This window comes from Marmota marmota, unplaced genomic scaffold (genome assembly GCF_001458135.2).
Source record: "Marmota marmota marmota unplaced genomic scaffold, marMar, whole genome shotgun sequence".
Classification (NCBI taxonomy): domain Eukaryota; kingdom Metazoa; phylum Chordata; class Mammalia; order Rodentia; family Sciuridae; genus Marmota; species Marmota marmota.
The window spans coordinates 1,432,626-1,455,568 of record NW_025999905.1 but is presented as its reverse complement, the minus strand read 5'-3'; the positions used below and the strand labels follow the sequence as shown (position 1 = coordinate 1,455,568).

The following is a 22,943-nucleotide window of genomic DNA, read 5'->3' as shown; positions in this document are numbered from 1 at the left end:
CCTTGACTGTTCCCCCTGGGACCAGTCAGGAGGTTTATAAATCTTCTCAGATTTTTCTGCCAGGAGATGAAACAGGGATGTGTTTGTACACTGACTGCAGATCCCTACTCATCAAGAGTGGTTCCCAAAGCCTTAATTCCCCTTCACTGTTGGATTGTGCATGTTCAAGTGCAGAGTGGATTACAGGACTATTAAAATGAAAATCAGAGATGCCTAGGACAGGAGGCAAGGGATTCTTTAAGAGGTTCAAGGTGAGGCCACTGTACAGGCATATCTGTACAAAACTGCTCAAACCTGCAGAGAAACAGGTCCCTATAGCTGTGGCTAAAATAAGAGGACCAACTGAGGGAACTTTGAAGTCCAATATACCAACTCTTATAGGGGTGCCTTTTTTTTTTTTTTTTGTCTTTCTGCCTAGAAATGAGGAGGCAAAATAAATTATTTCTTAGAGTACCTTTAGTCTTTCAAGTTGAGAATTTATGGAGATGAAGCCAAAACTTGCTAAAAATCTGTTGATGAATAAAGTATGAATGGACACAGCAAATCACAGAATTTGCAATTTTTATTCTCCAAAAGATATCTGCCAGCTGTGGACAAGATATGGAAGAAAATGGATGCTGAGAGCCATAGCCAAGTAGGAATGACGCACGGCAATTTGGGTTGAAAGGTGACACTGCTCACGGATTAGGGCGGCTCCAGGTTTAGGGTGGATCCTGCTGAGAATAGGGCGGCTCCAGGATTAGGGCGTATCCTGCTGCCTCAAGTGCCCGCTCCTTTGGAGTTCCCGTTGAGTTCTCGCGCGGGCTTCTGAGAGTATTGGTACGCAGAGCCCGGTGGAGGGAGTGTATTTTCCAGAACGTGCGTGTAGAGTGCCGGTGAGAGTTCGGGAATAAAAAGTTGCTGTTTGAATCTACAAGGTTTTTGTGGTGGCTCGGTTATTTTGTGCCCAGCCAGACTGCGGCAAATGGAGCTACACCCAGTGTCTACAATAGATCTAAGCTTAGGCAGTTATGATAAATGCTAAAAACAAATAAAGCCGTGCTTGGACTTAAGGAAAATCTGATAGAAAGTCAAATGTTTCCATCCTTAGTACCACAACAAGTACCTGGGCCTCAAGTGGTTTTACAATGATTTGGGAAGCCTTATTAAAGGTGAAAATGTGAAAATGTATTCCAGGGTGATTTTATTAGCTTTAAGACTTAAATAAAATAAAATAAAATAAAAGTAGAGGACATGGGAAATTTTTTCAGAGTTTTCTGGGTTCCAGACACAATTATGCAGTGAATCAAGTGTGTTTACAGCCCTTCTGTACCCAGCAGTCCTCCCTATCATCCCCACCCTCAATTCCTCTTCAACATAGCCCATTTGGGAACCTAGCATCCTACTAGACTGCTCAGGATGCCTCTGTGCTATGGACCAGTTGATTGCCAGGAATTGAGTACCTAGAACCTTGCCAGGAATTGAGTATGACAATACCTCACAGTGCAAAGCAAATGTCCTATTTGCCAGACTCCAAAAATCCTGCCTGTGATGACTCGAGAATTTGCAAACTTTATTAATATATCTCAAGATAGACACCTTTTATGTACCACTTTAGAGTCTTTGTTTATTCTTTTGGTCTCCTAATAGCTTGCTGCAGCACCAGGAGGGTTCCAACCAACCTCACACCAGTACACCTTGCATCTCTCACCCAAGGATGGTGCTTATGTGACACTTGCAGGACCCTCTAGAGCTCGTGCCTTGGAATGCACAAACCACAGGTACAAAGGAGTAAACATTTGACCAAGTGGACCTGAAATAAATTCTGCTGCCTGTCCCCACTCCATTTTAGGGCCAGTTTTGAGTTCCAATTTTTATATCTTCTTGGGAGCTTGGTCTATGGATTGAGCAATCAGTCATGCTTAGTGGTTTCATATACGTCTCCATATTGGCTGTCTTATTTTCCCAGCTGCTTTTCTCCATATATCTCATTCCTCCTGATAAAGTAGTAGCCCATACATTCTTCAACAAATATTTATTATGCCAGTTACTGGTTGGGGCACTATGGACAAAGAGGTGGATTTTGTGTATATTTAGAGGGGGTGGGTACTGGGGTTAAACCAGGACACTCTACCACTGAGCTGCATTCCCAGCTGCCGCAGTCCAGCTGCTGCAAAATAACCCCAGGGTGTGTGTGTGTGTGGCGGGTTAACAAGCAACTTGTGTACATTGATACAGCAGGAGTGGGAGCCGTTTATTGTAGGACAAGAGGGGTATATATACATTACACACAGCTTATCTTAATTAACATAAACTAGATACCGCAGTCACCCAATAAGGAATGTCTACACTTAATGGCTCGCTGGTGTTACTTCACAAACCACTCCCTCTGGCAAAATGCCAGGTGCCATCTTGACTTGTTTACATACCCTAACACCCAGCCCCTTTTTCATTTTGAGTCAGGGTCTCTCTAAGTGGCCCAGGCTGGTCTCAAACTTGGGATCCTCCTACTTCAGCCTTTCAAGTCAGTGGGATTACAGGTGTGCACTTCTGCATCCTGCTAGATGAATTTTCGTGTTCAATGACCTATCTATATTAGATGTTTCCTTGGAAACTATATTGCTTAATTCCCTTTCTTATAGGTCCAGAAATCTTAGCCACAAGGTCTAGAGCTGGGCTCGGTTAGAGACCCAGAGGAGCCAGAAACAAGTAAAAATCTCACAAAAGAATAAAAAGAGAGGCTCAGAAAGAAGCCATGAAAAAACCACAAGGGCAGGACATAGCAGCCCAGCTGGGATGACACACATCAGAAAAGAGGCAAGAGGCCAGATCCGGGAGATCAGGAACTGAATTATGAAGGATTGGAAATGGGATAAGAAATGGACTAGGAAGCAAATCAAGACAATGTAGGACCAGCCTCCTGAAAGCATGAATATCAGAATTTCTTCTTTGTGGCTCTGGGCCTGCAGCCTCCAAACAACTGAAAGTTGTTTTTTTTTTAATCTTTGTTTATTAATTTATTTTTTATGTGGTGCTGAGGATCGCACCCAGTGCCTCACACATTGGAGGCCAGCGCTCTACCACTGAGCTACAGCCCCAGCCTGAGATTTTTTTTAAAGCCTTTTTAATCCATCATTCAATGATTAATTTCGAAAATTAATACTAATGTATGTAGTACTTGAAAACACTCACAATTTATGGAGGAAAAACAAAGAATCAACACTCAAACCACAAAGTTACCTATGGATTCTTCGTGAGAGTGGGGCAAAGACATCTTCCTCTAGAAAAGCTCTGTCCACCAGGACTTTTTGCCATGAGGAAAATGTTTTGATCTGCCTGTCCAACACGACAGGCGCTGGCGAGACGCATGGTTATTGCACACTCGAATTGTAATCTTGGTTTACCTTAATTAATTTGAATTTAAATAGGCACATGTGTCTAGTGGTTGCTGTTTGGGACAGCACAGTTCCAAAGGTTGACATCTTGAGGGCGTCTCCAGTGAATAGGAACATTCTCTCCAGGAGAGAAGTGTTCCAGGGCAAGGGAACAACAGTGAAAGGCATGGAGATTCATGTGTTTGTGGGCTTGTGACAAAGTGAGTAAAAAGAAAGAGCCTAGAAAGGGAGGTATCTCTGATGGGCTGTGTGATTATAATAATCACCGTTTACTGAGGGTCCACTGTGCTTCCGGCACATTGCTATGCGCGCGACGTTTCTCATTCTCCACTGCCTATTTTATAAGGGAGGAGACTAACATACAGAGTTTATTTAACATAATCAGTGCAACTCAGCTTCTACGTGATGAAGCCAGAATTTAAAAGAGGGTCTGACTCCACAGTCCTTCCTCTTTTCATTCCATCACTTTGCCCAACTTGTGCAAACCACATGGGGAGTTTGGGCTTTCCGTCAATAGGCAAGCCTGTTCTTAATTAGGATATTCTATGCAAGAGTGAAATGATGTAAAATCAAGGAGAGAAAGGAGTTGAGAGAAAAGGGTCAGAAAGGAATGGCCCAGTAGGACCTAGGGCTAGAAAGGAGAAGGATGTGAAGAGTTCCTGAAGAGTGGGAAATAGGAGGCTGGACAGCAGGGGTAGTGGGAATAACTAAGAGAAAGCACTGTAGGAAGAGTGCTGTGGTTGGAGGGGATTGTTGTCATCCCCTTAGGACAAAAGGACTGACTGCCCAGAGCTCAGGGTGCTAATTGGAGAAGGAAATTGGCAAAAATCCTATCACAGCACACAGACAACCAACTCTTTCCCCAACAGGCAGAAGAGGCCCAGGCTCTCGCTCTGCTTAAGGAAAAACAGTTTTCACAGTATCTGAGTCTCAGTTAGATGTTTTTTTCTAATCTCTATTTCTGGTGGCTTATTTTTCTTAGACAGAAATAAATAGCATTGACTTTTCAACGTGTTTGTAATCCTCAGCATGCCAGGCGATGTAGAGACGGGAGGAGGCGGTGTGGCGTGTAAAGCAGGGGACAAAAGCATTCATCTGCGACTGTGAGGGAGCAGATCCTCTCTGCCTAACTTAGGTTTACATCTCACGTGCCTCCAATGAGCTGGAAGGGAATGTAAGGATGGAAGTAATTTTGATTTGAAATCAAGTTATGTAGAAGTGAAGCTTAATATATCACAAAAACCATTTTGAGAAAAACCGAAAATTGTCATGAACTCTTATTAAGGAAACTGATTTGCAGATGGTGATAGAATTTTTTATGAAAATGACAAACATAGCTTCTTCTTGTTGGCTTTATTTATTTCCATTAGAATATGATTCTATGTACATTTCTCCTCTTGAAATCTTTCAATAATTCAGTTAGATTCATAGACTAATATATTGTCTGCCATTTGTGTGTGTGTATATGTTGTTTAGTTTCCTGCATTTAGAAACAGATTTGTTTAACTTATACTGGGACTAGCATGAGTGTTATATGTGAAAGCATTCACCCAGGGATATACCCAGGGATATGATCAGGAATATGTCCTCTAAAGAGTGTCTTGATTTGGAAAATCTAGTATTCAACTTTTTTTTTTACAACTTTATTAAGGTATGGTTTACATGCCACAAAATTTAGCCATGTTAAATGTAGTTTTATGAGTGTTAGCACATTTTTAATTGTTGGGCAGACTTCGCCCCTTCCAAGTTATAGAACACTTCCATCAGCTGGGTATGATGGCACATGCCTGTAATCCCAGTGGCTTGGGAGCCTGAGTCAGGAGGATTGTGAGTTCAAAGCCAGCCTCAGCAACTTAGTGAGGTCCCAAGCAAGTCAGTGAGACCCTGTCTCTAAATAAAATATTTAAGGGGCTGGGGATGTGGCTGAGTGGTTAAGCATCCCTGGGTTCAATCCCCAGTAACAAAAAAGAGACCACCATCATCAACTGAAAACCCCTGCCTCTCCCTCCAGCCCCTGGAATGTCGGTTTTGTGTTTGTCTTTCTAGAAGCTCACATCAGTGGAATCGTGCCTTTTTTCACTTAGCATGGTTTGAGGTTTGCATCCACGTTGCAGGCTGTTGCATTTTGTATAGGAATTCATTCTTCTTTACTTCTGGGTAGTATTCCATTATGTGGATAGGCCACATTTTGTTTATCATTTTACCAGTTGACTCATATTTGGATTTTTTTTCCATTTTTTATTATTATAAATAATTCTGTATACATTTGCATACAAGTGTTTGTGTAGATATATTTTTCATGACTCTTAGGTGATAACTAGGAATGGAACTGCTAGGTCATTTGGTAAGGCAGTGTTTAACTTTCAACAAATTGTCAAACTGTTTTCTGAAGTATCTGTTTTTGTGTTCCCATAACAGCATCTGAAGATTCCAGTTTCTCCGTTCCCTTACCAACACTGGATATTATCAGTCTTTTCAAAGTATAGACATTCAAGTGGTTGTGTTGCAGTACCACATTGTGCTCTTAATTTGTGTTTCCTTAGTGATAAGTGACATTGAGTGTCTTTTCATGTGCTTATTAGAAATTCATGTATTTTCCTTGGAGAAGTGTTTATCCAAATCTTTTGCCCTTCTGCTTTGTTAAGATGTTTGTCTTCCTATTTTTGAGTTCTAAGTGTTTTTCTTTATGTTGTGGATACAAGTCTTTTATTAGATATATGATTTGTAAATACTTTTCTTCCTAGTCTGTGGGAAGTCTTTGCATTTTCTTATCCATGTCTTTTGAGGATCAAATATTTTTAATTTTGATGGTGTTCTATTTATCAATTATTTTTCCTTTGGTGTCATATCTAAGCAATTACTAATCAAGATCACAGAGCTATTTTCTTGCATCTTATGCTAAAGATGGAAAATTACTGAGTTTTATTCTAAGAGTCTCCTGAATGCTCCAATAGGGGATTGGCAGTCTCTGTTAGTTTTATGGTTTAGTGGTTGTGGTTATGATAGATGGCAGGAGGCTGGGTATATTGTTGTCAGTTTAAATAATTATAACTTGGCCCCAGCAGTCCTATGTCATCCCTACTTTTGAACACTTAAAAAAAGTCCCCTCCTGCCTGTTAGCCATCAATTTCCTCTCCCACTGTCTCCAGCCTCAGGCAGCCATTGATCTGTACAGAATCAATTCCCAAATGATTGAGCTGGATTTCACTGAACCCTCTAAAATTCCCTGCACATTTCACTCTTTGCATGAGAAAGTGGTACTCTTCATGCTCCTTGTGGAAAAAAAAAAAGTTCTTTCACTGTACCCAGCTCAATACTGTAAAATTCATCTAATAAAATACATTCAAAACTCATTCACACAGCACTTAAATTCCCTTATACCCAGGCACCAACTCGACTTTTCTATCCTATTCTCCTTCTTTGAGTCCTTTGGCTCTGTCTGAATACTGTTAGAAACACAACATAGCTGGCTTCTTTGACTCCCTGAGTTTTCCTTTCCCCTGTGTAGAGTATTCTTGTTACTTTTCCAAGGCTCCTGATGTTTTTCCTCTTAAGCAGAATTGGACACATCTTGTTTCACGCTTCTGTAGACTCAGCTCCTGCTCCTAGTGGATTCCTCACCACATGGTTTAATACTCACTTTTCTTCTCACAGAGCTCACTTACCTCTCTCCAGCCCAGATTTGAATACTTTCAGGGGTACAAATTTTGTCAAATTCACTTTGGAATCCCACAGTATCTGAAACTTAATGGGTAATAATGTATGTTTTTAATAATAAATTTGACCAATCTTACAAAGAACTCAGTGTACTTAGAATTGTTCTAATGCTACAGCCTCAAGGCTTTTAGTAAAAATGAGAATTCTGTCCATTAAGTACTGATACTTTAGAAATGCTCCAGCTCTTGGACTTTGCTATCTCTGTACAGGATATGAGCTTGCTTCTCAGTTTTGGAGGCTCCTCCTCCAGTCAAAATATTCAGCATCTAATGTAGAGGTTACCATCAGCTACTTCCCCCTGTTGAACTCATTACTCAGAAATGTATACAGGATAGTTTGTTTCCATCCAAACCCTTGTTCTCAATGCCAATCAAAACTTCATCTTTCAAAGATGATTTTTTTTCTACTTCTTGTTTGGCTGATAGCGTAAGTTCCATTTGAAAAGGTTGTATCTAAGAACTAGATGGTTCTTTCTTTTTTCTAATATCAGGAGATTGAACCCAGGGGGAGTTTACCTCCAGTCCTTTTTATTTTTTCTTTTGAGACAAATCTCACGAAGTTGCCCAGGCTGGTCTTGAACTTGCCATCCTCCAGCTACACTCTCCTCCTGCCTCAGCCTCCTGAGTTACTTGGTAGGTGTGAGCCACCCTACCAAGCAAAACTATATCTCTTGAACTAGTTGAATATACAGTTAAAAAACAGGACAAAACTGAAAATTTATGAAGGCTGTTCTTACAGCCAACTTTGATAAAAATCAAATGTCATCACTGAGCTCCTATGGATAGCAACAAATCTAGAACTGTTTCTAGAAGGCCATTAGACCTTCCAAAAATAAAAGGTTTTTTCTTTCAAGGCTTATTAGAAGAGTTGGAGGCCAAAATGATTTATACTCTAGCAAGGGCTGAAAATATTATTTTTAAAAAATACTTTTATTAGTGCATTATATGCAATAGTTAGGTTCATTTCAACATAACCATACATGCATGGAATTTATTAGGCTCCATTTGAATCCCTGGTGTCTCCTCTTTTCTTCCTCTCCTCCCTCCCCTCTTTCCCTTCCTTCTATTTATGTGTCTATTTATTTTAAATTGGTGCTTTATAGATACACATAAAGGTGAAAATACTCCCATTTAAAATTCTCAAAGGAGACAAAATCTGAACTTTAAAGCCTTCCTGAGACAAACAAGACATATTTAAGATGCTTCCCTCATCCTGAGGTACATGTATGCAGAGGGCATCCACAGCTCACCACTTCATCCGGAGCCAGCTGACAAGCAGGGACTGGACCCTCAGCAGTTTATTCTGCCCATTCCTGAGCATCCCCCACAGCCATACATTTCTTTTTCTTGATTGTGAGACCTTTAACATACTTGAAGAAATTTGTTTTTATAATTTTAGCCCAGTTTTTTGGGTGCATTGCCATAATTTCTAAATGAAAAAACAAATAATCACAATGTAACTGAAATTCATTACATCTATAACATCTCTTTTTTTTATTTTTTATTTTTTATTATTATTTTTTTAATTTATGTTTTTATTGGTTGTTCAAAACATTATAAAGCTCTTGACATATCATATTTCATACATTAGATTCAAGTTGGTTATGAACTCCCAATTTTACCCCAAATACAGATTGCAGAATCACATCGGTTACACATCAACATTTTTACATAATGCCCTATTAGTAACTGTTGTATTCTTTCAGTGCATTGCCTTTGTCTTCCTGACTTACTTTTTTTTCCTATTTCCCAACTCTTTCCAGAAGAATACAAATATTTGTCTTTGGAAATAAATGTCAGTTTACCCATAAAAAATTTTTTGACAGCAATTCTAGGCTTAAAGTTCTAATCAACCAAATTTGATACAAACCAGAGGCTTTTCTGTCCTGATTCTTCCAGGTTATGGACACTTAGACCAAGTATACTTTCTTCCTGGGGATATTCCTCAACTGCAATTTGAATTGCCATTTCCTTTACACTATTTGCAATGGAATATGCTATGGCGTTTGCATAACTGGGAGTGGAAACAAAAGTGCCTGTCTTAGAAAAGGTGGTTCCTGAGAAGTCAATCTTTTAGCACAGACAGCAGACTACTCCAAAGCTCTTAAACCATTAGATTGATGAAATCTCATATTACAGAGAATATTGTTTCTAACATTGATGCTTTTGTGTACTTAGCTTTTACAGAGAACATAGCCTCCTGAAGAGATTATACTTAACTTCCTGGAAACTTAGTTGTTTTCTAAATGCTCAGGAGAAGGATGCATAAATAAATAAATACGGTTGCATACATAAATCTGGCAAATTTTCTTTTAAGAAAGTGGCCCCTCATTGATTTATTTATTTTTGCTAAGTGCAGATTTTCACACGGCTTGCTAGAGAAAACTAACTGTGCCAGGAGTAAATTTCTTGCATTACTCTGATGTTTTACTGGTAAATCCTTTGTAGTACAAAACACATATCATCGAGTGACTGATATTTGTTCTTTATATGAAATAGCCTCTGGCTGGAATGAAGGATTTCCAGCTGTTTGGTTTATGATAATATACCTTCTCCAGCCTGATAGCAAGTGGAAAATACAATTCTTCAGGTCATGTCAATTTCCATTCCTCATTTTCATGGTTCTGTTGTGATTATGCATAGCCTGGATACCTTAGCAAAATTTATTTTGAAATGTTGTTGTGAAGATTATAGTAATCTTTGACATGGCAAGAGTGATGTACATTGGGTTTGATAAATCTGAGTCTTTTGCCTCCACAATCCCATACCAGGGCCTATGATTGGAAAAAGGCCAAATTATAGAAAAGAATAACTCAGAAATTCAGCTGGAAGGGAGACAAAGGAGCTGGGTGCATCCAACAAACATTCACACAGTCCATCAGCCATGGCTCACCCAATTTTTCTGTTCCCTGACTCATCACTGAGATAAAGCAAGAAGATGGCCATCCTGCAGAATGTCACTTCTGAAACTCTTTCCCAGAAAGGCACCTCAGATTTGCTAGGAATGGAGCATGTTCTATGTGGCCCAGAGGGTAGTTCTTACTAAATATTCCCCATGCCCTCAACATTTCCCAGACTGTCTTGAGATTGGAGACATTGACTACTTACAGTCAATGTACTGTGAACAAAATATGTGTGTATCACATCTTTTGTGTGTGGGGGTGTGTGTGGACAGGGATTGAACTCAGGGGCACTTGACCACTGAGCCATATCCCCAGCCCTATTTTGTATTTTATTTAGAGACAGGGTCTCACTAAGTTGCTTAGTGCCTCACGGTTGCTGATACTGGCTTCGAACTCTTGATTCCTCTGCCCCAGCCTCCTGAGCCACTGGGATTACAGGCATGCACCACCAAGCTCAGCTGCATGTGTGTGTCACTTCTGGTTAGAAGAAGGTAAGAGCAGGAGGACATGGGATTTTGGAAGCTACTTGTTGAGATGGCTGCATCACAAAGTGGGAGCCTGTCAGCCTGTAACAGAGGCTCCACACACTCACTGGACCTTAGCATGAGTGAAGTATAAATTGCATTGTGTTGGGCACTGAGACTTCTAGGTTAATTTCTTCTGGAGTATAAGTTAATTCTCTGTTACTCATTCTTCTCCTGCACTACCACTCCCTATGCACATCAGTAAAGAAACACACATTGAGATGCTAACCTGTGTGCTGCATCCCTACCCTGAATAGCTCATCCTGCTCACCACGTATAATAGGGTTTATCTTTGAAATGTGACATAAGTTTCTTTAAAGTAACTAGCCAGCCAGGCATTCCAAAAGGCCCTTATCTACTATTAAATGGCTGCCATTCTCCATGTGTTGTTTGCTTGACAAGTAGATAAGGTAGAACACATTTAGAATACTAATATCCTACATGGCCTTTTTGTGTGTATGTGTGTGTATCTAAAATTTTTAATAAATTATTTCTGATCCTTATATCTTTTCATGATATTTGTAGAAATTTCAGTGTATAGGAAGATAAACAAAGCCAGAGCTTGTTTTAATCTAGAAATGTTTCCAAATCAGTCACTCTCAATACTGATATTCAGAATTAAATATCCCTTTCTCAGATTTCACCTTTACAATAATTCCCTACTTTCCATTTTTAAAAATTGAAATTTTTTTTTTTATTATTATCTGAAGAAACCCCTTGAGAAGTAGACCTTGTGGTAAAGGAGTGGGTCTCTCTCTGGGGCTTGGCCTTTTACTTCCACCTAACCCAGGAGCCTTTCTTCAGTCTACTGTTTCGTGGGAAAGTGCGAGGAACAGGGCTGGGCTGAACTGCATCAGACGGGGGAGGGGGAGGAAACTGGGGATTGAACTCAGGGGCATTGGACCACTGAGCCACACTCCCAGCCCTATTTTGTATTTTATTTAGAGACAGGGTCTCACTGAGTTGCTTAGCGCCTTGCTGTTGCTGAGGCTGGCTTTGAACTCTTGATCCTCTTGCCTCAGCCTCCCAAGCCGCTGGAATTACAGATTTGTGCCACCGCCTCCGACTTTAATCAGAACTTCAGTGTGATTTATAGAGGTGGTAAATAAGATGGTAGGCTGTCAAAACTGGACTGCCTCACCCTGTTCTCAAGCTTACTTTTTGCTTTTGTGCAATATAATACTTAAGACCCCAAATAGGCATAATCTACAATAATTTTAGAATAAAGATATTTATACTAAATTAACATGTTAACCATCTCCTACTTATTTCTGAGTTTAAATAAGTATTGTGTGAGAAATATGACTGAAGTATGTACCATTTTCTTGCTCCAACATGTGCACAAAGAAATCTGTTTAAAAACAAATAATAGAGAAGTTTTGAGGGAAAAAAATCCTATGTCACTAGACTATATTCTTTAAACATTCCTATGTTTCCAGATATGATCTGTCAGGGAGACCTATGCATTTGGATCATCACCCCTCCTAACATGCAAATTGGCATTTTTCTGGTTGCAAGAAACAGCCAATTCCAGTTTATATAAATTCACTAATGCTGGGGCTGTATAAAAAACCACCACAAAATTCTGTGGCCTGAAAAACAATTTATTTCTCATAATTCTGAGAGTCGACAGAGTGGTTCTTCTGTTGTAAATGGTTTAAAGGTCACTTTCTCATATGCTTTCAGTTTGGAGTTAGCTGGGACCAGAAAGTCCAAAATGGTCTTTTCTCTCCCAGGGTTTCTTTTTATTGATCTCTCTCCATCAGTGGTATAGCTCAAACCTTCTAGAGGGGACAAGAGGATAAGCCCAAGCATACAAACACTCATCACATCTCTACTTGTGTAATGCATGCTAAAATCCTGTGGCCAAAGCATATCACATGGTCAAACCCAGAGCCACCATGAAAGAGGACTAGACAAGGGGGGAATACAAGGAAGACTGCTTCCTGGTGGTCCCCAATGTAATGTTCTACCTTCCATACTAATAAAGGTTGTTGCAGAATTCACAAGATGCAAGAAAGACAGGAAGCCATCTCAACCAGTCACCACTCTTCTAGATATCCTCAGAGAAAATTGGAATGTGATTTGGGCCACTTAGATTTAAAGGCCTGGTTATCATGTCATGCAAGAGTAGCAGGTGCTTTTTATCTTCTGTCCAGTGTTGCATTAGTGCTGTGGTCACTCAGCAGTCTGTCTCTGCTTCCACTGATCCTTGGCTGCCCAGCAGCTTCATTCTGCTTTCAACACTTCAGATGTCCTCTACTGACTCATACTTGCTCATGCTACTTTGACTCTGTTTGACCTTTGTCCTTGGTTCCTACTCCAAATGCTGACTCACTCTGTCTCCCTTTCATTCATGATCCTCATAAGAAAGGAATTTGTTACAACTTGGTTGGTCACTCTTCAGTCCTCTCAAGTAGTGGAGTCATCTCACAGGCTCCACATGGCTGCCTGCCTTTGTTCAGATGCCCACCCTGATTCTATTAGCCTCTGCCAGGATGGCAGGGTCAGTGTAGAAAGACTTAGCATGGAAGCATTCGGGGTGTTGTCTCCACCCTTCTGCTTAGCTAATTGTGATTGGATTTAGAAGTAGGGAAGAGGAAGGGGATTCCCTATCCTTTTAGAAGAACTAGTCCCTTTCTCTTCTAGTCCAGCCAGCCTTCCATTTCCAGTCAGCTCTCTCATCCCTGAAGCTGATCCTGAAGACTGTCTCAGACACCTGACTGAACAAGAGTGGAACAGGTGCATCGTCATCCAGGCTGTTACTCATCTCACACATAAGGTCTTTCCATTAACCGTGTTTTAGCCTTTGTCTTAGATCTCTAATTACATCATTGTTTCATATTATACTATTTCTTTTCTTGTCATTGCTCTGCTAACTAAAAGAAATATGGAAAAGTCAGTTTCCAGAGATTTTTTTTCATGTGTTGTGAATAACTACACTTTGTCAATTCTTGTTTCCCACCTATCAGTGGTCTAACTTCAGTGTCAAAATTTTATCATCTTCTGAATTCAAAACATCCTTAAAATATTGTTTAATATTTTTGTGTTTATTTATGAACTACCTCTAGAAGAATTCACAAAACTTGATAACAGGGACTATCTTTCAAGGGAGAAACTGGCTTCTGGTTGTTGCCTTTGCACTAAATAACTTTTTATATTTTATGAATATTGTACCATGTACATGTATTGCCTTCTTTTAAAATCAGCTTTTAAAAATATGTCTTGTCTCCATTCTCCTAATTTGCTGTCCCTTTAAAAGTCCAGGGCCAGCATGTGGTAAAATTTCAGGATGTACTTTTCACATGGAATTCACTGTGCAGAGGCTGCTGAAGCGGTGCTATGAGTAACAGTGTGAAGATCTATAGATATTCAGAATCCATTAGCACTTTAAAAAAAAATGTCAGTGACGAAGCTTGGTAATTCTTTTTGCTTATTGGCTGATTGCAAAGTAGGAGAATATAGAAGGGAGGGGAATGCTAGGGCCTCTCACAGTTTTCGGTGACTGAAAGCATCAGGACTTTTCAGAATTTGAGCTCTAGGTCTGGTACCTCACAATCCATGTATGAGTCCTTCAGCATATGATTACCAGCCCAGTCCTTGGAGTCCTAATCAGTAAGTGGGATAATAAAATTTATCTTTGGGGGTTGTTGGGAATATGGGAAAACCTGATTCATGGAGGACCTTCAGGGCACTGACCGTCACAGAAAAGTGCTCAATAATCGTAACCGTAGTGACTGGGGGTTTTTGCCCCTCATCTGTTAAATGGATATGATACCTGCTTTCCTGTTGTCTGGAGTTCTCATAAGTCTCAAATAAGATAATTAGCTATCGCACTCTAAGGAATGAAGATTTTGAGCTATTATCAGATTCTGTTCCATCATCTATATTCTGGTAAAACAAAACACCTGTTAATTGTTCACCTTTCCTTAGGCACTGTTCCACGTTCGTTACCAGATTCCTTGTAGAAACTCTACTATGAGAGATTCTTTTGGACTATACAGAAATATAGTCCTTGAAGCTTCTTACAATATACTATGGTCTGAAGAGATCCTTACAAGTTCTTTAGTCCCATAACCCCAAACAACTTTTTTACGAGGTTCATTTTCAGTTGTACAGTTGCATAGATGTAACTGTGACTTTATTCATGATTTTTCTCTAATCTTCTTTCTACAGTCTCAGATTCAAATCTGTGATTGAAAGTATCCAGGCATCAACTAGGGATGGGCATTCATGTGCTTATTCTTTTGGGTAAATATTTCAAATATAAAAAGTGACTATTCTAGAGTTGGCTGCTGGGAAACACCACTCACAGTCAGGATGATGCCTACGCCTACTTAGTTATACAGTGAGTGATGCCAGCCACTGATGGGCTATCAGAGCAATAGTGTGTCATCGGATGTCCAGTCACAGTCACATAAGCATATTTACTGGCTTGGAGAATGTAGATCATGTTGTGTGTGCAGTCAGCATTGGACCACTCATGTTGGATACTGAAGAGCACAAACAGAGCCGAAGGAAAATGGTAAATAATGCTTGGCCTTCCAATTCTTCTGGAGAGCTGATTAAAAAAAAATTAAGATAATTTCAACTTTCAATTGAGAGAAAAACAGTTTTTTTTTTCTTTCCAGAAACAAGAGTTCTTAAATAATAGGTCACCCTTTTCTCAGGCTCAGTGTGAATTCTTTGTCAAAACCTTAGGTTTTTCTTTTGAAATAAATAGTAAATAATGCTCTATGATTTAAAGTTAATTTGATGCAAAAGAAGTAAGGGAAGCTTTAATTGAATTTGTTTATAATTATGAAAAGTTTATTACAGATAGGTTTGTTATATTTATTTATTAGAAATTTGTTTGTTGAAGATGGGAGATTTTTTTTTCCTGTTTCACAGGTTCTATAGGTAACATGAAAAGTTGCTTTTAGTGGAGTTAAATGAAATATCAAAAGACTTTACTGTTTATTTTTACTCATGGTCATTTTAATAGAATATATGATTTTCAATATGAGGGTAAGTTATTTTCTGAAAATGAAATAGAACTTTTCTCATTCAAGCATACCTTAAAATGTCTATAGCAAATATATTTTGAAAATCACAAGCTAGCATGCTTCTTAGCCTTAACTAAAAATAATATTGCTGCTTCATATTGGGGTTTTTCATTTTAACATAATTACATAACATAAGTTAGTCTTTGTTCATGATTCACAATTAAGAGGGAATGGCCATTAACTTCCAAGGTGAAGTAAAAGTAGATATGCTCTGGGTGGGCAGGGCGTTGACATCATTACTGAGAGGGTGAAGCAGTGGTTTTTCTTTGTGAGACATTCAGAGCACATTACTTTTACTGTGAGAAAGCTCAGTTTTCTGCAGCTGTATTTGATTTTTCAGTTTGATTGAGTGCTGGGGACTTAATGCTGTCCTTGAGCATCTGGGTTTTCACCTATGAGGGCATTCGTAGGAGGAGTGTGTGACTTTCCGTGGGTAGGATTCAGAGGATGGGCTAGACCATTGCTTTGTCCTCCCTAAACAGAGCCTCTGCTAGAATGATCTTGTGGCTAATGGTGCAGTTAACTTACAACTTCTGAGGAGAGACCACATCTTCAATTACAGTTGTTCATGGCCTCCCTGCAGTGTGAAGATTTATTTACTCATGTCCCATTAAGTAAGTGTTCTCTCAATTTTTCTTAGAATTTTGAGTTTTTACTTATCAGATGCTGATTTCATGTACTATTGTATATTTCATGTATACATTGAAAAAGTAAAGATAGTGCATTGATACTTTTCTTTATGTAAAGTTGTCTTACAGTTTTCTCTATTTTGAGGATTGAATAGTTAAGGCATCAAAGCAAAGTAAATAATAAATGAAGAACATAGAAGTAGTATGTAGTGGTTGAAGATCTTACATTATTACAATGCACTAGTACAAATTTTGGAAAGTATTTGAGTTTTCCAGTACCTGTTCAGAGAGCTAGGTACTTGAATAGAATAATCTGGATTAGCAAGGCACAGGAATCAGGCAGATATGTCCTTTGTGTCTGAGTTTTATTCTACTATAGTAAGATCTACTTGTTTTGTTGCTGTTTGTGCCATTTATTTTATTGTCAGAATAAATGTATGACTTCAGAATTAGCATTTTGACAGGAAAATCACTAGAGACCTGAGTAAACTTGATTGAATGGAGAGATGTTCTTTGGCACACAAAGAAAGGCATTCTGGTTTATATTTTGATCACTTTTCTATTCGCATCTCATTTCTTCCTGGACATGAGAATTAATAGATCACAATACAGAAAGATACGTTTCCTGGTTCTTAAACAAAAACCCATGATGTGGATGTTTTGCAACATAATATTTGTAATGTTTTTAGCTTCAGTTTTTTTCTTTGTTTTGCAAGAAGTGTCCTCTGATAGATTTAACCAAGTGTAAATCAGAACTCAGCTGCTAGCAAAACACATTATCAGCCTTGTTTATTTTATTTTATTTTTGCATTTAAGCTTCATTCCATATACAGACATGATATGACAACTAATTATAATCATATTGATTAGATTTTGGTTTTCAAACCAAAGAGTATAAATATAAACACAAATATTGCTTTGGGTAGCCTATGGTCAGAGTATCTAAAGATAATCTCAACTTCAAAGATATTGTCTCCATTGTGTTCTTCTTTCTTCCTTTCATCCATTCTTTTCCCCTAGAAATATGTTTATATCCTTTCATGTTCTGTGACATGTTACTGTGACAGGTGATGGGGATATACTGGGGAACAGGACAAATATACTCCTAGCCCTGAGGAGACTTGCATATAATGAATGGGAAAGATGAACATCATAAAAACACACAACTATAAAAATAATACAAATTATTCAGTAATTAAAGTTGTAAGAGTTGCCCCAGTTTGTGATTATAATATTTCTCCTAACTGCTCAAGAGAGCCACGGATCACACCCACCTGTCTCCATGAATGAAAAGACATTATCAAACCTATCACTCTAGGTGGGAGCTTGCAGGGAAAAAACATCTATATTTTGTATTGATTTGGACTCTCCAGTGGGATGCTTCCATGTGCAAAGCACACTCTACTAAGTGATGGGAGAAGGATGTAAGGTGATGAGGGAGACATATTCTTGCTTGAAGGTGCAGAAAGAGAGTATGCATAACACAATCATATGCACAGATCTATTTATTTGTATATCTTTTGTAATATACGTGATGTTTAAAACAAGGAATTTTAGGAATTCTGATGTGGTGGTGAAATGATTGCTAGTTTCTTGGAGGTGTCACTTTAATTGACATATAAGAAATAATTAGAACTTAGAGAAGAAAATGTGATGGATAAGCATACCAGGAAAGAACACTGAAAAAAAAAAAAAAAGACAAGAAGGTGAGACAATTGAGACATATTGAAGGGTTGACATAAGAAAAAAAAGAAATAAGTCGTTCAACAAGAAAACAGTTATATGGATATGGAAAGAGGTGGGGCTGGCAGGATAAACTGCTGCTGGAATACTGAGGTGTTTTGATACTTGTTTAGGAAGAGAATGGACTTCAGTTGGTAGAGTATGTGTGGCTATTCTCAAACTTGAATCAAAGAAGACCCTGTAGGAAAAATTAATCAGCATTGTGAAGGAGGGTGACCGCAGTGAGGAAGCCTTGGATCTGAGAGCCCATCCAGGTCTGAGGACGTACTCTGAGTGAGAGCCAGTGATGGCCTGGATTGGCATTATTCAGCTGGTAAATTGGTGTTTGGGGTTTAAAGGAAATTTGCAGCAATGCCCTGAACTTTCCCAGAGGTGGTCTTCAGATTGGAAAAGCTTTAAACCTCCCCTCTAAAGTCACAAAGTGATGGCTTTCCAAAAAACTTAAAAGCCAAGTTTCCCTCTCTGTTAAGAAAGACATTGTGGCCTTTGAGCATTTTAAGTTCAAATATTTAAAATGGGAAAACCATAAGGATGGGAAAATGGACAGATTTGCTTGATATCACCACAAATATTTCTGAACTGATTTTAGCTGATTTATGAATAAATAATTATCCCAGTCTTGGGAGTTAAATATTTAAAAGTTAACTCCCTTTTAGAGTTCATGTATAATACAGGGCTGATTTTCTGTGCTGCCGACTTCCGTCCTTCATTTCCTTCTTTTTAATACATTATAATTATTATTCTTATTCCATCTCTTTTCAGTTCCCTGCATGAAAAATCATTTAAACGTTGCACACAAATCTTTTGTGAAAGAAGAAAAGGAAATTCAGCTTGTGGATCTCAGCAGGAGTGAAACTAATGCAGCTTAAAATAATGCCGAAAAAGAAGCGCTTATCTGCAGGCAGAGTGCCCCTGGTTCTCCTCCTGTGCCAGATGATTAGTGCACTGGAAGTACCTCTTGATCGTAAGTATTAACATTTTAAAGCTCTAGGCCTAGGAGTCAAAACCTCCCAGCATTTGCCATCACCCCGAACTGTGTGGATGGACAAGGTGTCTGCGTGATACTGAAAAGCTAATCGAAATTAATTTGGCATTTACCTTCAGTGCCTGGTGTTTATAAAGGCTCACATCATAGAAATGGCCATTGAAACTGCCAGCAGCACTGTCCCCGCCCTTTCATTATCCTTCTCCCTCAGGTGCCTTTTGTGTACCAAGGAGGGAATAGCCTGAGTAGGAGGGACTTGTGCAGCTGCTCAGATCCTCCCATCAGGCAGCTCTTTGTAGAAATAGTCCTGCAAGAAAACCATGTAAACTCTTCACAAGGATCTTGGAGACCTCCCCACTTATCCCAACACCATGTCACTTTCTCCCTCCCTAGGCAGAGAGAGCTCCCGAAGGACTGGATGGGCCACCCTAGATCCCCTGTATCCCAAACCACCCATACTTAATTTATCTTGATTTAGACAAGGCACATTTATTTCATTTTCTAATTTTGAATCCTAAATATGAGTCTGGAACTAGGAAAAGTGTCGTAGCTACAAGCCTAGTGAATAGTCTTTTTTTTTTTTTTTTTAATTTAAATGACATGATCAAAGACCAAGATACAAATTTTTGACAATAAGCAATCTGCAAAAATACTAAAATGAAGCAAACAACAGCTATTCTATTTAGTCTACTCTTGTCCCAGTAGTAAAATAGATACCACATTCTGTCTGCTTTGGGTGGCCTGTTTGTGAAAAATAAAGATAATTCTAGGTTCCAACTGTTCACTTTTCTTTCCATGGAAAGCAGAATTTCAAATCTGGACAATTACTGTACTCCGGAATTGATTTATCTTTTATCCCTAATCTGCATGACCTCTCTAAATCCATTAGCTTTCTGAATAGAACATCTGTTTGGCAAGGTTTCCAAGGTGCAAGGAAGACAGCACTTTCCTGGGGCTATTCAATTGTTAGGATGCACTTTTTTTGCCATAGAAGTAGCAACTGCCAGTGGGAAGACATTAAGAAGAGATGTGGTTTGCCCCACACTTTGTTCACTTCCTTTGCTGTACTTCTATATTCCAGAATACAATAAAATGCACTATTTTGCTTGTTTAAAAAAATGGTCATCCAGTAGCTTTAATTTATATGTGTTTACTCAAGCTTGTTGGAATGGGAATGCCTAAATAAGCATTTTCCCCAACAGATACAACAGAAAGAAATGCTTGGGAGAAATGCTTTTTGTTCTCTCTCATGTTAAATATATTCCCTCTTTATCTGAATACTCAATCTAACAATCAGAGGGAAACGGGCACCTAGGGCTAACTCAATTATCGCTGCTAATGGAGAAGAGGCAGCACCATGATGAAAAGAAAGTCACGGATAACCCAGGCACTCCTGCATTAACCTTTACAAGTAGTAATGACAGGCAGCACAGCAGAATGATTAGAATTGCATGAAAATGTAATTTCTTCCCTGCCCCTGTTCCTTGCACCCTTTTTCCAGTATGTGAACCACTCCTTAGGGTAGGACCTAGCCATCCCTGGATGATTGAGAAATTTGGAAGCAGAAAGATGCTAACAGCCTAAAAAGTTTCATTACAGACTTGAAGAGTACTCATAGAAATATAAAATTCTGAAATCAGTGCTGGGCTTGGCATGAATGAGGCGTTGTCATTGTAGCTATGTCCCATTGTTAGGTATGATTATCATGTGCATAGTGATGTCTGGGATAATAGGATCAGACACTACACAGTATGTGACAACTCAAATTAATTGTAGAGTTCAGCTATTTTTCAAATTGAACATAATTACATGTCCAGCACAATATGTATGGGTTGGAATTAGCCATTCCTATTCCTGGAAGAATCTCTTTCTTCTTCTTCTTTTTTTTTTTTCCTTTTTTGCCTTTAGCATTGCTTTTGTTCTTTCTTATGTTTATGTGAGAAGCTGCTGCAGGAGCAAACAAAAGCATCAATGCCAGTTTCTTTCTCTTACAACTTCACAACTACAGCCTTCACAATATGGGTTTTTAGGTCAAATCAAATTGAGGAGACACCCGTTTTATCTTAAGGTTCTAACGTTCTCATTACTAACATCTGATTTTCTTTAATCCTGTTTGCCCACTCACCTGCTGATATTGATGGGGAAAAAGCAAAACTTCTTGAAGACTGTAAGTGTCTTTCTATAAATTACTAAGCAGTGTGAAATTTTGACTATGTCTTTGTTTTTTGAGTTAGTACTGTAAATTAAATGCACAATGTTATGTTTTGTGACAGTGTCTTTTTAAGCATGTGTGTTTACTATAGTTAAATATTGCATTTGATTATCAAGGTTCAAATATATTACCTGCATGAATTGTGAAGACTTGGGCATTATTCTCTTGCCAATATGCTGCTCTACTAACTTCCATGCTTTTTTCACATCTGATGTAACTCAATGAGAAAATCCACAGCCCTCCAAGTCGCTGGGCAAGCTGTAATACACCTCTAATCCCAGTGACGGGGGGGGGCTGAGGCAGGAGGATCCATAGTTTGAGGCCAGTCTGGTCAACTTAGAGAGAACCTGTCTCTCTAAATAAAAAATAAAACGTCTGGGAATATGGTTCAGTGGTATAGCAACCCTACGTTCCATCCACAGTATCCCCCACCCCCACCACACATACACAAGAATGATTATCTGGTTTTACATGCTTGCTAGAACAAAGACACATCTTTTTGGTGTCTTTTAGAAGGTGGGTGCATGCCGAAGCTTCACCAGGTCAGCCATTATCTCTCTACTGCTGCTTTAGCCTTCAGAACTGTTCAGGCTAGTGTTTCTAAATAACATCGGTAGAATAACCCAGCAGACAAGAATATTGTCTTGAAGTATGCAAAAGACAAGCAGCCCCCACTTATATCATTTCTGAATGCTTAATCTAAGCAAAACCTTTTGCTGTCTCTGACAGCTGGGCAGCATGTATCATCTAGAAAAAAAATATAGTCAGTTTTCAGGCATTTGAAAATTTCCTTTGATGTTGAGTTAGCCAGGAAAATTATGTAAAATCACTTATTACTGCTTATTACTGCAAAACATTTGTTAATTGCCATGTGACCAGAGCACTGTTCACAAAGGTACCTCCAGATGGTAAACTCCTGGCAGCTAGGAGTGACATCTAAGCTGGCTCAGCTGTAGACACATGAGAGAAGCTCTGCATTTGAAACCACCGAATTTGTGCCTATGCTCACCATTTTTGAGGTGTGCAATCCTAGGCTTCCTTCCATCATCCCAAACTGTATTCCTAGAGATAGAAGGATCAATCAATCACTCCTCATAGGTAAAGCTGGTACAAATAAAAATAATTCTGGAGAAGAGGAGCACCGGCCTGCTGAGGGGCAGAGCCGCCCCCCACCCCCCGCGCCTGCCAGGTAGGCGGAACTGTGACCACCGACAGAAAAAGCCCAGTGGCCCGCGGCGGGACAGAGCTTCCAATCACTCCTGCAAGGTAGGCGGGCCTGCGACCCACCGGCAGAAGAGGAGCAGCAGCCTGCTGAGAGGCAGTGTCGCCCCCTCCCCCTGTGCCGGCAAGGTAGACGGAACTGTGACCACCCACAGAACAGGCCCAGCGGCCTGCTGAGGGGCAGAGCCGCCCCCCACCCCCTGCGCCTGCCAGGTAGGTGGAACTGTGACCACCGACAGAAAAGGCCCAGTGGCCCGCGGAGGGGCAGAGCTTCCAATCACTCCTGCAAGGTAGGCGGGCCTGCAACCCACCGGCAGAAGAGGAGCAGCGGCCTGCTGAGAGGCAGAGCCGCCCCCTCCCTCCGCGCCTGCAAGGTAGACGGAACTGTGACCACCATCAGAACAGGCCAGACCTGCAACCGACAGACAGAACAGGCCCAGTGGCCTGAGGAAGGGTAGAGCCACCCCGCTCCCCGCGCTTGCAAGGTAGGCGGACCTGCGACCCACTGGCAGAACAGCCCCAGAGGCCTGCAGAGGGGCAGTGCCACTGCCTGCGCCCGCAAAGTAGGCAGAACTGCGACCACCGACAGAA

General features: G+C 39.8%; 1 protein-coding gene across 47 annotated transcripts in view; it reads left to right on the top strand.

The window, feature by feature from the left end:
* Nrcam (neuronal cell adhesion molecule) overlaps nt 1–22,943 on the top strand; it is a 270,775-nt gene that overhangs the window by 178,916 nt on the left and 68,916 nt on the right. For 30 of the 47 annotated variants that reach the window (XM_048799562.1, XM_048799581.1, XM_048799577.1 and 27 more), the window contains 2 exons: nt 18,697–18,898; nt 21,069–21,086. In XM_048799562.1, coding sequence (XP_048655519.1) covers nt 18,793–18,898; nt 21,069–21,086 — 124 coding nt within the window. In that variant the 5' untranslated portion in view covers nt 18,697–18,792. Of the gene's footprint in view, nt 1–14,019; nt 14,133–14,895; nt 15,043–16,044; nt 16,177–18,690; nt 18,899–21,068; nt 21,087–22,943 lie in introns of those variants that run through there. The other 17 variants (XM_048799580.1, XM_048799573.1, XM_048799600.1 and 14 more) reach the window with 7 other exon arrangements.